At 34.7% G+C, this 16,876-nt stretch overlaps 1 protein-coding gene across 3 annotated transcripts in view; it reads right to left on the bottom strand.

Annotated features, from left to right (window-relative positions):
* The window catches only part of LOC107740802 (retinoic acid receptor RXR-alpha-B-like), a 66,094-nt gene that overhangs the window by 29,137 nt on the left and 20,081 nt on the right, over positions 1–16,876 (bottom strand). For all 3 annotated transcript variants that reach the window (XM_016553303.1, XM_016553304.1, XM_016553305.1), the window contains exon 2: positions 13,668–13,799. In XM_016553303.1, coding sequence (XP_016408789.1) covers positions 13,668–13,799 — 132 coding nt within the window. The remainder of the gene's footprint in view (positions 1–13,667; positions 13,800–16,876) is intronic.

The raw sequence follows: 16,876 nt of genomic DNA, 5'->3' as shown, positions 1-16,876 counted from the left end.
TTATTTCTATGCTTTTGGTTTTCTTAATTCAAGTTATATATATATATATTTTGTTTTGTGTTATTTAAGTTATTTATAATAAGTGAAGTGAAGTTTACTGTTAAGTGCACTGATGTCAGACTCATTTTGAATAATAAAGTTTATTGTTAAATTGTTAAATACCCTGCCTCTACTACATAGGCCTATGTTTGTCACATTTTTATAAGTGTTTGATCACCACATTTGAGTTATCATTGCAAAAAATGTGTTTATGTATATATATTCTGTTTATGTAGGCTATATACTGTATTCTATATACAGTACCAGTCAAAAGTTTGGACACACGAATGGGAAGTGTGTCCAAACTTTTGACTATACTGTACTATAATATAGCCTACACAAAAAGAATATCAGCCGATATATCGGTATCGTTCTTTTTTATGCCCTAATATCGGTATCGGCCCCCAAAAAACCCATATCGGTCGGGCTCTAATAGTTACATTATATTAAACTATATTATAAAATAATGAATACTGAACATAATACAAATAAATAGATAATAAATGAATTATATTACAGTTATTTTCAATGTAGGACAAGACAAGTGGATGTCATGGAAATAATGAAATGAGTAAAAAACTTATTTTATTACAAAAAAAATCTATTTCAAATAAATTGGTCTTTTGAACTTTTTATCAGTCTCAATGTCAATGTTTCAATGTTTTCACAAAAATATTAAGCAGCACAACTGTTTTCAACACTGATAATAATAATAAATGTTTCCTTATCCACAGAATATTAGCATGATTTTTAAAGGACCATGTGACACTGAAGACAATAGTAAAACAGTGAACTGAAGACATTAGAAAACAGTTATTTAAAATTGTAAAAATATTTCACAATATTGCTGTTTTTACTGTATTTATGATCAAATAAATGTAGTCATAGTGAGCATAAGAGACGTTTTCCCCAAAAACATTAATTATCATGTATTTAAGTATGATGTATAATCATGTTAATCATGTGTGAGGACTCTTACACACTCTTTATGCTCTTTGTACATCTGTTTGTGTGTGTGTGTGTGTTTGCTCTTCCATATGCACTTATATACAGTACAGTCAGTTGTTTTGTTGACACTGTTTGCTCTGATAAGACAGTGAACTTCAGCCACAACTTGCCTTCTCTTTACAGAGACAGTAAACACAAGCTGAGAACACACAGAGGGCTTAATTACTCATCCTTGTTTTCCCCCCACAGCTACAAGACCTTGAGTGAAATGAAAACAATATCAATCTTTCTATACATGCAGCAGCACATCTCAGGAAAAGGTCAATGTTCAAGTGCCATAGCAAATCTCATATTGAAACATAATCCTCACACCAGCTTATTTTCTAACTCTGTCTATTGTGAAACTTTCTGAAGGCCATTAGTCACTCTCTGGAAAAAGAAAGTCTGTAATATGATTTTTATTTGTGTCTATTGAAAAAGCATGAACACAATCACGTTATTCTATTGAAATCAGCTAGGTTCTTTTATATCACGTGTCCTAACAAGTCCAGAGAAAAGTTGAAATGGAAACTACTGTGTACTGCTGTTACCTTAAAACAAGTTTACAATGAGTTTAATTTGATAGAATATCAATATAGGACTGACTAGTGCTGGGCTATATGATGCTATATGATGTACATTACCTATATACACCTACAGGTACAGACATTAATACATTTTTCTATAAATACTAGGGTAAATATATGTGTGCTGTTATCATCTTGTAGTTATTAACAAGTTAGAATGGTGAAGATGTAAAAATGCGAGAGAGAAAAAACAGAGTGGGGTATGTCCCAGATAAGACAAAACTTGCTGTATTAATACAGAATTCAAGAATGTGTAAACATGTGCATGTATATTGAATTTTAGAGTCAGTACAATGTTTTATAATATTAGTTTGACTGTTTCGCTTCTTGCTTTCCACTCAAATGTAAAATAATGATGCTGTTTTTGCATTTATGACAAACTTCAGTTGTTTTGAATAATCTTATCTTTTGGTCTGCATTCACCAAGTTCTAAATAAAAGGGGAAAATAAGAACCTTTAATCTGCAAAATATTTAATTCACTGGATTATCAAAAGGCCTGATTCTGTTACCATGATATAAAAATCCTCCTAGAAAAGATTTATACTTAAAAATGATATTTCTGTCATCATTTACGTTCCTCATGTCATTCCAAACCTCCTTCTTTTCTACACAAAAGAAGCTATTTTTTTTTTTAAATGTTGGTAGCCAAACAGTCACCACTGAAAAAAAACACACTAAGATATATCTTTTTTTCTGTTTCACTTAAGAAATAAAGTCATACAGTTTAGGAACACATGAAAGTGAGTAAATGATGAATTTTGGCTGAACTATCCCTTTAATGATGCACATAACAATGTGAAACCAAACCACTGAAGGATCTGAGAAGCTACAGTAAGTTTAAGATTTGTCAGATTGGATTTACGCCAGGAATTCTTTCCGCCAACCCAAACCAGCCCTGCAGACTGTCAGCAGCATTTGTCCATGAGAAGACTCAAAAGTGGTGAATGGGCATGTTGAACAGTACAAAAAAACTGAGGGGAAACCTCACGCACACTCATGTTTCCTTTCAAAGATCTGGCTGAGAGCCCTCACAGTTCAAATGGGTTTTGATCTAGTTTCCCACCCCATCTACCTGACAGAGTACGAGTCTGCAACAAATGACGACCGACAATATGTGTCTCTGATGACACACCACACACATGAACACAACATATAACAGCCTACAGCGTTACACAACTTGTGGGCACAGGTACATACAGGCATGCAGAGTACATTCACATAGACTATGAACATCAACACACACCTATACACATATTCCCAGAGCACTGGAAGAACATTTCAGATCATAAACAAGGTGTGTAGGAAGATCATTAGACGGCTCAAAGTGTATCCCCCCCCACACACACACACCACAAAACTAATTCTGAATGAGAATCGGTGCTATTCTGAGGAACAGAAAATTGTGGTTTTCTCCCTAAGATGACCACATGCTGACAGCAAGATTTACAGCTCAGATTCTTCCACTGAGAACTGCAGCATAAGTATGACATAAAAATTGGTCTACAAAATTTGGTCTAGGATTTACTTTGAAATGATTTTCACTCAGAAACTGCTATTAAATGCAACAAATAACGAAAGAAATGGCAAGTAACAAATTGAATTAAACATGAATATTTGAAAGACTGAAATAGTGTTTTCTTGTAAAACACACTCTAATAATTTTCTGAAAAACTCACACACAAATATATGTCCAGTTTCAAAGCTAAACCCATGGAATACACAATCTCGCCATTACTATCTCAACCCTGAGTTTAGGCTCTGTTTTATTTTAATATAGACAAGCAGTAGACTCTCTGTGTCAATTAAGAAAATGATCTGGTCTTATAACGTAAACACAACAATCTTGACTCGACCGCTGTATAAATACTGCCACACAAAATGTTTACTCAATCACCACAAACACCTACTCACTGAAATGTAAATCAAGGGTGGGAGATAAACAGACTAGGGGATAAGGATATACCGCCAGCCTAAGCTAAATGTATTTGAGCAAAACATTGTTACAGTTCACTAATGAGGCAGCGAGAAGCGAAGCACAGGCCTGATTAGTCAGAGGATGAGGGATGATGTGAAGGCAGAGCAGAGCGTTGACTTCATCACAACACAACACACTGCTGAACCGCATGGACACACATGTATATAAGATCAGAACTCACAATGCTACTGAATTTGAAGCACAGAAAGAGTGAGCATTTTTTAACCTTCTAATTTGTTTTTATTTTATTTTATTTTATTCTACAAATCCAGATTAAAAACACAGTTAGTTGTGTATTTACTGACTTCACTGTTATTTTTATTTCATATGAATCTTTTATTATTTATTATTTTCTTCATATTCTTATTATTTTATATTTATTACTATTTAAATCAGTTTTATGTAAAACACTTTGAATTACCACTCTATTATTTATGTACGATATAAAAACCTTGCCTATTTCATTTTACGTTATTTTAGCATTATTTATTTCTTGATATTTCCTTAAGAAAATGTTATGTTTTGTGTTTTTTTTTGTGTGTGTGTGTGTACTCACCACTGCAATGAAGTTGGTTATTTCCAGGTTGTTGCTAAGGCATATTGAGTGTTTTTTAATGTGCTGCTGTGCAGTTATGGATGGTTGTTCTGGAGCATTGCTAGGTGGTTGCCAAATCTCCACAAAAAAGACCATGCCTCTATGACATCTTGGTGCCTTCTTAGATGCAAGCCCATATGGGATTTATTCATATGTTGGCTCGTCATCTGCCAATGTAATACTAAGGGTTATGGGATTGTTTAAATCCATATTCCTACATATGAGACCTATTAATAAAAAAACATGGTGATGAGTAATTATTGACTTAGTATTGTTGATGAGGTCAACACTCTGTAACTCCAAAGATGATTACGAACTGATCTCTTTAAACAGGTACAAAACAAGACACTTGAGCTAAAAGCGTGGTGAATCAGTCAAACAACCCAGATGAGTCTGTTTTCAATTCACTCTGTGCTTGGCAGTGCTGCAGAGTCATTTGAATATAGAGGAAGAGAGTGGTTTCGTGGCTTCACATTCAATCAGCACAGAGTGTTTAAATCAAACCCTCGCTAATGTGTTTAGTCTGACGCTTCCTGAGCACCTTATTTCTCCTCTCTGTTTCGTCTTCCTTCACAGATCTACTCAAACACAGTGCGTGTGGCCATCAGGTCCAGGAAGGACATTCAGTCGACATACAGTAATACTAATTACATGCTCATTCACACCATTTCTCACTCCCACACACATATACACTCACACACGCTTTCATATATTCATACGCACACACATATACATACGCTGCAGACAAATTACCAGACTATCCAATCCACTGAGAATCAATTACACTGCCAATTTGGTGACATACTGTACAAGTCTGGACTAAAGATTCATCCGACCGTTTCAAAATCACCAGATAATCAGCACTAAAGGAAATATGCAGTTGCTCATGGTGGTGAATAACAGAAAGCATAGTAACTAATCTATATGATTCATCTCTGGCTGTCACTTTTAATGAAAACCTTGAACAAAGACAGGATAAATATTTTGAAACTGAACATCCAGGATTTCCTCTACAGGTTTAATCCCAGTTGAGACACAAAATCTTTTGAATTCATTCTTCGGGCAAATTATTTCATGACGAATGCCAAAAATGTGATGACTTGCTCTGAAATTAAAAACAGATCAACAGGACCCACGATTTACAACACTTCTCCTCCTGTTTAGAGAAGAAAAGGAAAAATGATCTGATGATCTCAATGCATCAGCATTTGCATTTTTTGTCCGGTGGTATAAACCACAAGCAGCCACTGAGATATCTGAAATATTCATGATCCTCTTTCCCCCTCTGGGTTTCATTTGAAACGACCGCCATAATGTTTCAATCTCAGTTCCAGAGAGAATTCATTTTAAACAAGCTTTTACCTAGAACTGACAGACAGAGGCAGTACATCACGTATATGACAAAGTGGTCAGCCTAAAAATGTTTTGTGAACAAGTTCAACTGGATGCTTGATATAAATCTTACTGCTTTCATCTGATTTAGTTTCACTGAGAAATTTCATATGTGAATGAATAATAGCAATCAACATCTCAAAAGATGCCAAGTTCCCACGGTGATTCCCAAGATTTTACAACTTTTGTTGGCAGAGATGGTGACTTATGTCTGGGAGTCCAAAAATTCATTGTAGACTTGAATTAGACTCATAAGCAATTGACTTGAGACTTCACTTGGACTTTTTTGATATCTACAAAACCTGTAGACATAAAAAGTTTTACAAGGAGTCTTTACAAAAAGAAATAAAAAATCTTAAAAGTATCCCATGTCATTCTTTTTTTTGTTTGTTTGTTGTTTTTAAAAGTACATGCTAGTAAATATTAAAATATCTACTGGTTTAAGTAAAACTTCACATACATTCTTTTCAATGACTTAAAGTGATAGTTCACCCAAAAATTAAAATTCTGTCATTATTTACTCACCCTCATGTCATTCCAAGACTGTATAAATTTTATTCTTCTGTCAAACATGAAATAAGATATTTTGATAAATATCTTAGTGGGGTTTTTTTTCCATATAGTGGAAGTCAATGGCCACCATAACTGTTTGGTTCCCAATAACCTTTAAAGTATCTTTATCAGAGGAGGTAAAGTCATACAGGTTTGGAATGAGGATGGTGGGTAAATAATGACAGAATTTTCATTTTTGGGTGAACTATCCATTCAAATTATCAAGGAAATGTGTTTTTATTTTATTTTTTGCACACAAAAAAGTATTCTCGTAGCTTCATAAAATTACAGTTGAACCATTGATGTCACATGGATTATTTTAACAATGTCCTTACTACCTTTCTGGGCCTTGAGCATGGTAGTACCCTTGCTGTCTATGGAGGGTCAGAAAGCTCTTGGATTTCATCAGAAATGTCCATAGCACAAACTGTGTGGGAACTGTGTTCATGACTCTGCCCAAGTCCTGAAATCTGATTGGTTGAAAGAATTACTGTCCTGGTACCACCAAGGATGTTGATCCAGGAAGCTGCCGCACATTTTTGAAGTCGGAGCAGATTGTTTTAGTTGAGCTAATATAAGCAGCAGAGCCCAAGGTGATGCACCTGTTTAAAGCTCTTGCTGACTGTGTCACATATCAGGCCAAGCATCTGCTGTCCTCATGGTGTTGGCATGTTAAACAAAACATTTTCTTTATATTATTTGCAGAAACGCAGGCTTCATGCTAACCATGCTAATGCACAGGTTACAGGCACAGAATAGCTCCAATGTCTGTGTGATTTCAGGGCATGGGAAGCTGGTCCCTGAAACTAAAATGTTATCAGTTTCCACTACAAGACTAGAGTGAATGAGACAATCAGATAAGCGTCTCTGTAGTGCAGGGAGAAAGCTCGCTCTCTATAAGCCACCTGTGAGATTGAGCCAGCGCTATCGGACACACTCGGCTACACGTGTTTGCACAGAGATGGACAGATATGAACTGCTGGTATGGAGAGAACTGCTCGCAGGAGTCCAGGGGCCAGTGAGAGAGCACTGTATTAGTCGAAATGACACGGTGAACATACAGTGGCAACGTGTCTGAATAGATCACAGACCTTACATGCTCTGAACTCAATGCTTTAATGATTGATTCATGAATGACTGATTTTAAATATGGTCTGGTTTGACTGTTTGAAGATTTTTATAAGACTAAACCGATCATTAATAAACTGGGGTACGTGTACCAGAATGGATATTTGGGAATATTTAAATTTTGCTTTGTTAAATAAAATTACTAGATTAGATTAGATAAAAAAATACTATTAAAATGTTCAATCATGATTAATGTATTTAAATTAAAATAAAATAATTTAATTAAAATGTAAAATAAATTTAATTAATTAGTGCTGGGCAACTATTAATCGCGATTAACCGCATCCGAAATAAAAGTTTTTGTGTACATAATATATGTGTGTGTACTGTGTATATTTATTGTGTATATTTAAAAACACACACATACAGTATATATTTAGAAAATATTTACATGTATTTACATGTATATATTTATATTCATATAATTTATATTATATATAAATATATTTAATATATAAGCATAACATATTTTTCTCATCATGCTAACGTGACAGTCAGGATTCATGCAGCTGTAAGGTTTTCTTTTTCTTTTGTTTTTATTCGCGATCTTTACAACACGCATTACATTACGTATTTCATGGCACACTCGTTTTATGCGTATTTGGCGCCACCTAGTGTTTTGGGTGTATTATTGACATGTCAAAGTCTAGACCCTGAATATAAGACGACCGTGTTTTTTCAGATGTATTTCCAAGAAAAAAACATCGTCTTATATTCGGGACAATACGGTATGTACACAAAAACTTTTATTTTGGATGCGATTAATTTTTGCCCAGCACTAAAATTAATAAAATAAAGTGTGTATATAATAAGTGTGTGTGTGTGTGTGTGTGTAAATAACTACACTCTCAGAATTTTTTTTTTTTGTTAATTTAAGTGTAAAACTTAAGAAACTAAAAATTAAAAACTAATAAAAACTATATAGACATATTAAAAAAACAATGATGGAAAAATGACAACAAAATTAATAAAACTTTAACTAAAAGTAAAATGAAAACATAAAATATAAAAATGTAATCTAAAATATTATATGAATGATACTAAAATAACAATGTGTGCAAAATTATTTAAATAAAAATTTACATTGTACACTACATTTACAATAACATTTTATCTCTAAAAGACTGAAATTGAATTAACTCTCAATGCTTGCATTATATCAAATTAACCAATAAACAGAAGAACAAATGAAGAATAAAAAAAACACATACAGCCTAATGTTTGAGTATAACGAATGACTTCCATCAGCAACAAATAAAAGATTCATGTCTGCTGATTTGAAGTGTGCTGTAGATTATAAGCTTCTCTCTCCACGCCCGGCAATAGACCATCATCTCTACAGATCTCTTTATTCTTTTTCTGCTTTAAATCGGGACAGTAGATATCCTGTCATTCTCTCTCAGTGTATCCCTGCAGTAAGATTGCAGGCTGCCCCACTTTTAGGTTTCAAACGCACACACACACTATTGCACAATCACCGGTGGGACTGGATGTCTGGCCTGGTGCCCTGAGAACTGGAGCTTATACTGTGTGTCTGCCAATCTGAGCCCAACAAGCTGTTTTGGGGGGAGGCATGTGCATTTCATTTCATTCTCACAGACCATCAATGTCCTGTGGAAAGGCCAATATAAACCTCAGTCACTAAAGAGTCTTCTGAAAAAAGCCTTTGTCACATTGCTCTTGTTAAAAGATCAAGAGAAACTATTCCCAGATTCTCAAAGCAAAAAGAGCAAGAATTCACAATGAAAAACGATATTGTTTTGATACAGATGAGTGATTTGTATTGCCGATAATGTTAATTTTCTCAATCTCTTGCTTTTGACTGAAGTTAAAAAAAAAATTTGATAGGTGCAGTTTAACAGTGGGATGTCAGAAATGAGATAATATTTCATTGTGACTGTGCCAGAGAGATAAAGAGCTCAGTGAGACCTCAGGAACTGATTAAAGCTGATACAGCTCCAGGACTGATAGCTTCCCTCCAGCTTCTGTGCCGTTAGCCGCTCCTCTCAATGCCATTTGTGCACCATATCCACAAGTCAGAATTATGGAATTAGATTGGATATCAAATCTAATTCCATAATTCTGACTCATTAAGATTTGCACTAAATGGAAACTGCTGCTTTTGAGTAGATTCATGTATTTCTTCTAACTAGCTGTACTTTTATGATTTTTTGAAACAAACTGATTTTTGTTGTCTTATTTTTTATATACTATCATAATTAATTTTTGCTATTTTTCAATTTTTTTTCTATGAATGTTATTGTTTTATCCTTGTTTTTCAATCACCTTCAAATGTTAAATAGAAAACATTATTACATATTTTAAACAATGACAATCTACAATGAGAATGAAATAAACATAATAAAATATATAATTTCATACAACATATAATTTCAATGCAAACTATGACTGTGCCTCATGCAAGGTTATTATCAATAACTAAATCTAAAAAAAAACTTTTTCATTGTTTGAAATATAAAGGCAACATTTTTATTTTAATTTATTCATCTTGAAGTACTAAACATAAGAAAAACTAAATAAACTAAAACTAAAAATTTAAACTTAATAAAAACCTAAATAACTATACAGTATATATACATACTGTATATAGACTGGTTATTTTATTTAAAAAAAAATTAAATCAAACTTTTACCAAAAGTTGGAGTACTTGTTAAAGAGATTAAAAAAAAAAAAACTTGCTTGAGATAAAATCTGAGACATGTGATTAAGGTTAATATGGTTCAGAAGAATATTTATTTTGCATATAATTTCCAAAAAGCTGTAATTTTCGTCAAATTATTCCAAAATTGTGAAATTATTATTTAATTGTGTGAATTTAGCATACATAAAATGCTAGCTATGAATTGCACTTAGCAAGACAAAGAAACCAGCTATTTTATTAAAAAAAAGTTATACAAATGTCATTTCTACCACTGTCATCTACATCACAGAATGTAATTAAACATAATATATAATATAAGACATGATATAATGTTGGAAATAACAGTATGGTGGAAATGATTATGACTTTTAGAAAAGAAAAATGCAAAAATGAATTGTCTTATGATCTATGTTTATTATTTTGAGTAGACAAATTGAAAAGAAAGAAAGAAAGAAAAAAACTAGTGTGAGTGTGAAAAGTGTTTCAAGAGACTTAATTTCCTAAAAGTTCCCAAGCACAAAAAGTGCCCATAGCTGAAGAAACACCCACTTATAAATGATCAACGCTGCTTCATGTCAGTGAGAGTACCGCTCAGCTCATCATCGACTACAACTTTTTAAAGTAAATCTCAAATGCCAGCAAAATGTGTAGTTTTCCCTCACAAGCATCTGTCACTTGAATCATCCAACACATTACACATGTGATGTTAGCTCAGCCCGGTGCAGCACCTCCGTCTGCTTTATGGAGACAACTGCCTCGATCATCAGGAAGAAATTAGCCGAAGCACTAAGCAGCATGATCTTATTGGCTGCCGGGCCCGTCCGCTCCATTTGAGGTCAGCCCAGACATTCCAGTGGATAATCTTTTCCATCCCTCCACTCTCTTGTCTTTCTCCCTCTCACACTCAGTCTGTTTTCCTCAAAGCACAACTACAGCACAAGGCTGGCTTTGTGTAGCCTCTTCACTAGTGCTTTCTGACTCAGTCAGTGCGTTTTAAGTGAACCGTATGGAGCTGAAATACATATCGGCCTTCGTTCCCAGCTCTCCCTGCACCTTCCAGTAAAGTTATTTTCTACAGCAAGCTAGTGATATGAAGCCTCCGAGTTAGGGCCATCACCACATCACAAAGGTTCTGGAGAGAAGCTGAGCTATGTTTGCTTCTGGAGCTTCGCCTACTTTTCCCAGCATCCCGTTCTTTGTTCTGCTCGCTCTCTCTGAACTTGCAAAAAAAGGCTGTAATTATGGCGGGCACAAACCAGAGAGAAAGAGCCATATTATAGCATTCTCTCACACTTCAAATGCGGCTGCTCGTTAGGAGTTACAGGAACCTGTTTAGATTTAAGCCAGCTGTGGAAAGGACAGCTGCTGTGAACTTCTAGGATGGTCGTTTTGATGCAACCCACACATTTCATGCATTCTGAACCACAATATTTACATAAGTCCTCATGTTAAACGCCTGAGATACACAATCCCGCCTAAACATGCCGTTGAGTGATCGCGCTGAAGACTAGCTTTCTTTAATATTCTACATATTAACCAGTAACACTTTACAGTAAAATTCCATTCGTTATTATTAGTGAACTACAAATGAACTAACAAAGAAAAATAGCTTATTAATCTTAATGTTAATTTTTTTATGTCATAAGTTTTTAATGTTATTTTTAACATGTCTATCCAGTGTTTTTAATATGCTTAAAAACAAAACATGCAAATTCATCAGTCAACACCATTGCGGTCACAAATACATAACCAATCCCGTCAACTTATGGCTTGTGGCTTTTCATATCATAAGCAAACTGTTTCCGCCTAAGGATATTGATTTCTAGGAGGTAGCTGTCCGAGATGGCGAGCGGGTGTGTAACATGGTTTGTGTAAAATTAGCAACACATTATTAGCTGTTTAATAACATAGTCATAATGATATCAATTACTGTTGTGTGTCTGACGTTGTAGAGAGTGATACATAAAATGCATTAGCATTCTAATGCATTGACTTGCAGACAACCCTGTATAATTTGCTTTTCCTCTTCTACTTCGGAATCAGTTTCTGATTCGAACATATATTCAAACATGACTATTTGAATTGAATTCTGCCAAAGTGCGCACTTGTAAGTGTTCGTTAAATGCGTAACGTTAATTACGTGAGTACAGGTCTGCTCATGTCTGAAAATAATATATAAAAAACTAAATTATTTTACATAACAAAAACATTATAGCTTATACTTGTTTAGTACATTTTTAAATTAATGTAAAAACTAAAACGAATTGTAAAACTGAAAGTAATTTTTTTAAATTGTGGGCCGCATTTGAATTCGTGACAAATTCACGGGTTGAGGACCACTGATGTAGTCATATTCAAGCAATTTTAAGCCATGAAAACAATATTTTCACTGGGAAAATCGTTTAAATATGCTATTTTGATTATCAAAGATGAGTTTTAAGGAATAAAATTAGTGACTGCAGGACTAACATTTACTACTACATCAGCAAACTCAAAACGTGCATCTGTTAAGAATATTTGAAGGGATAGTTCACCCAAAAATGAAAATTCTGTCAATAATTACTCACCTTAATTCCAAACCCGTAAGACCTTCGCTCATCTTTGGAACACCAATTAAGATCCAGGAGCTTTCTGACCCTGCATATACAGTGATGGTATTACCACAATCTTTTTGTACTTTTTTTGTACTTTTTGTGCGCAAAGAAAACAAAAATAACAACTTTATTCAACAATTCTTCTCCTCCTGCGTCATGCTACTCTCATTAATTGCGCCAATGATGACACGGAGGAGAAGATTTGTTGAATAAAGTCACTATTTTTGTTTTCTTTGCGCACAAAAAGTATTCTCATAGCTTCGTAAAAAATATCGGTTGAACCACTGATGTTACATGGACTATTTTAACAATGTCCTTACTACCTTTCTGTGCCTTGACCGTGGTAGGACCCTTGCTGTTTATGGAGGGTCAGAAAGCCCTCGGATTTCATCAAAAATGTCTTAATTTGTGTTCCGAAGATGAACGAAGGTCTTACGGGTTTGGAACGACACTAGGGTAAGTAATTAATGACAGAATTTTCATTTTTGGGTGAACTAACCCTTTAATGGACCTGAGCTGACACGAACTGGCAATGAAAAGTTGTATTTTTATTAACTAATGTTAACAAAAGATGAATAAATACTGTAACAAATGTAATACTCATTGTTAATGTTAACATTAACTAATGTGACTGTATTGTAAAGTGCTGCCAATTAACCTCATATTATCTCTGAAAGTGACAACTGACTTTGAAGAATCATCAAACCTGGGGAAAAACAATCTTGCTGTACGACAGCTGGAAACCAACTGAAAACAAAGAGACCTACAGCATGACAATAGATCATGTTGAAACATCACATGCAGGAATAAGACCAGTGAAACGTGTCCATTAACGCAGGGGCCAGGGCAGACGCTCTCTATATGGGCTTTGTTGTAACACGTTTGAACCAGAAACTATTTCTCATGAGTGAAACTGTATCTTGAGCTCTGTTTGGGAATGACAGGACAAGACATCCTACACTTGGAATGAAGACTGATTTTGCCCTACAGCGTTGAATCGCTGACGTTACGCGTGGATGATCCAGCACTGTAGGGCAAAATCAGTTCAACAGAAACCAGATGGCTTTCCTCTGAATTAAAAGACTGATCGAATGTGTCTATGTGGCAAGCACAGGTGCTCTGATGTGTTTGTGCATGTGAATGTGTGTTTTATACCTGTGGATATCCTGCGCTGTTGTAGTGGGTATGTACCCATGAAGCCGGAGCAGCCATTGGGCGAACTGCCAGTGTCGCCCGGCCGGCTCCGCAAACACGGCGGCGCTACTGAGCAGGGGTTTTTCAGGAGCCCTGTGTGTGTGACACAAAAGAAGTGGGTGAGAGTCACTCACTTCCACTGCAATCAGGTGAGGATTTCAGACCAATATGTGAAAGGACACATTACACTTTTCTCAAAACTGTTATGGATGGATCTTCAATATGCAGTGCTTTAATTTACAAGGCAGTACAAAAATACAAATAAATTGATAATACATTTCACAAATAATCACAAAGAAATGGCCAGTAACACATTGAATTATTAGTGAAATTTTAAAGTAGAAAGACTGAAATAGTAGTTTTTTTTATAAAACATACTCCCATAATCTGAATCAAAAACTCATTTTTACAGTTTAGATATCAGTCAATATCTTAGAGGTTGCTCTTAAGAAATTAAGAAACAATTCTGAAAGAAAACTATTTGGGAAGAAATTGATTAGAAATGTTTAAGTTCACATTGACTTTTATTTGTATACTTAAGTATTCTGGCAAATCTGTAAACGGTTCATGGCATTATTGAGATCTCTTATGAAACTAGACACATGTGAGATTTAAAGGGAAAGTCTGACTTCCATTTGCTCTCTTTTTTAATCTTGTTGTTGTCTAGGATAAAAAGAATGGCAAAATAAAGAGATCTCATATGGGATTATTTTTTCCTTGAGGGAGTGTCTTGAAACCTATTTTCGCCTCAAAGAAAAATAAAGTATTTGTGACTTTATTTCTGACAATTGCAGTTTTATTTCTTATTTTAAACTTCACAATTACTTTAATAATAATATTAATAATAATAATGCATTTTATTTATCATGCGCTTTTCTTAACCCAAAGCGCTACAACAACGAGCATGGGTAACAACAACAAGCATGGGTTTCTTAACCCATAGCGCTACAACAACAAACATAATAGACAGCAATGAAAACAGCATAGCAGCATAAAAACAGCAATGAACAACACAATAAAAAGAAACAGTATAAAACATACTCAGTTACAGTAAGCAGCTTTAAAAAGATAAGTCTTTAAAGATTTCTTAAAACAATTCAAGGTTGGAGAATCTCTAATTTCTTAATAGACTTATCAGGGAGACCAACATAAAGTGCATTGCAGTAATCAAGCCTTTATTTTTTACTTAGGGGTAGTTCACCCAAAAATCAAAATTCTGGCAAAAATTACCATCACAAATTAATTTCCCATGTTAACACAAATTAAGATATTTTTAATGAAACCTGAAAGATTTCTGTCCCTCCATTTAAAGCCATTCCACCAGAAGTTTGATACTTAAAGCTGCAGTCCATAACTTTTTTTTGGTTACAAATGATCCGAAATCAATATTTGAGCAAGTACATAACCAGCCAGTGTTCATAACCAGAGTGGTACTGGTAGGAATACGCGGAAAAATTTGAGCATGCTACTGCGTCATTACGTCACATCTGTAAACATAAAAAAGTTGTCTCGACTAGTAGGCTATCGTGTGTGATGATCCGTGTTCGTTTATAGCCTTTTCTCACCGCAGCTGGAAAAATTTAATTTATCATTTTGATGGTGGATTGTAATCCAGAAAAGATTGAAACACACGTGACTGAAATTAAATTATATTCCAGTTTTAAATGTGCATCTGATTAGAGATAGCCTGGGATTACACAATATTTGTATTTTAAAGAGAACCAGTTCGAAGGAAGAATAATTTGCTTTTTGGGTTAAAAGAATTTCTCACTATGAAATTCAAATGGTATGACAATTAGAGATCAGACTATACAGAAATTTTAATCTACACGCTAATACACTACATACTAGTCACGCAATGTTGATGTTGTTAACATTAACAATTTGAGAACAAAGTTTAACAATAATAATAATTTGCACAATTTGAATTGATATGAGCTAACTAATTGTTAGATTTAATCACCATTGGTAGCACGATTTTTTTTCAGATGTATTTCCAAGAAAAAAACATCGTCTTATATTCGGGACAATACGGTAATACTTTTTTCCTCAGTTGGTCAGAACAAAAGTGGCAGGCTTGTTACTTACTCGTTCAGATGACAATATCCGGTGAAAATTCTTATTTGGGTCATATATTCCAAGACGTAGGCTAGAATCTGTGATTCCTAAGTAGAGTATCCACACCGGTGCGGTGACTGACAGCCACACATACTCCTCAAAACACTAGATTCATCCACGCTGGAGCCGTGCTGGTGCACGACCCACGTAATGAAGATAATTGCGCAAATAACTGCAATTGCAGGATTTCAAACAGAGATGGCGACAAAGAGGCAAAACATACTGACTGCAGCTTTAAGTTTACAAAGACATTGTAAAAGTAATCCATATGAATCAAATTTAATTTATGATGAACAGATGTAATTTTGCATTTTATTCAGCACACACATACATAGAGCTCATCAAATATGATAAACGGAAGCTCAACAGTGCTTGTTGACATGCGAGAACCACTGAGGTTTGTCTCTTGTGTCAATTAAGCATGTTTGACATCTGTTAATCATATAAAGTGATTGTGTCTCCTCAGAAAACTTGGGTTAAAATGCTTAATTCATATGGATTCCATTTTCTTTTTATGAGCAATCTGAAGTGTCAAAGTTTTGGTGGAATGAACTTCAGTGGAGGGAAACTGGGCTTCCATACTTGTACTTGAAACATCTGCAGTTAACGAGTGTCCTATGCAAATAAAACTTTTCAACATTTAAACAATTGTGTAGTGTCATGTAAAACCAGAATTAATTTTTATAAGAAAGACCCATGTGATTTGTGACTGAATGTGTGTGGCCCGTGCTACATATCTCTGATTGATATGGAAATAACTTGACCTCAAGATGTTTTATTTGTTTGCTAGTAAAACTGCAAGTGCCTCATTTTCATCCATCTCTGAATATGAACTTTCAGACCACCCAATGCTCTCGACTCACTATGACCTTGAGCAACAAAGGACACATAGTCACACACACACACACACACACACACACACACACAAACACAGACTAAAGGCAAAATCTGCAGGCTCTCTTTATGAGACCCGGGATATTTGCTCCTTTCAAAGCCCTCATTTACGAGACCTTGATGAGAGGCCATGCCACACAGAGCAGATACCTTTTTTC

The sequence above is a fragment of the Sinocyclocheilus rhinocerous genome, unplaced genomic scaffold, assembly GCF_001515625.1.
Source record: "Sinocyclocheilus rhinocerous isolate Xijiao unplaced genomic scaffold, SAMN03320098_v1.1 scaffold2330, whole genome shotgun sequence".
Lineage (NCBI taxonomy): Eukaryota > Metazoa > Chordata > Actinopteri > Cypriniformes > Cyprinidae > Sinocyclocheilus > Sinocyclocheilus rhinocerous.
Note: the sequence above shows the minus strand (reverse complement) of the source record. Positions and strands in the feature narration are given on the sequence as shown.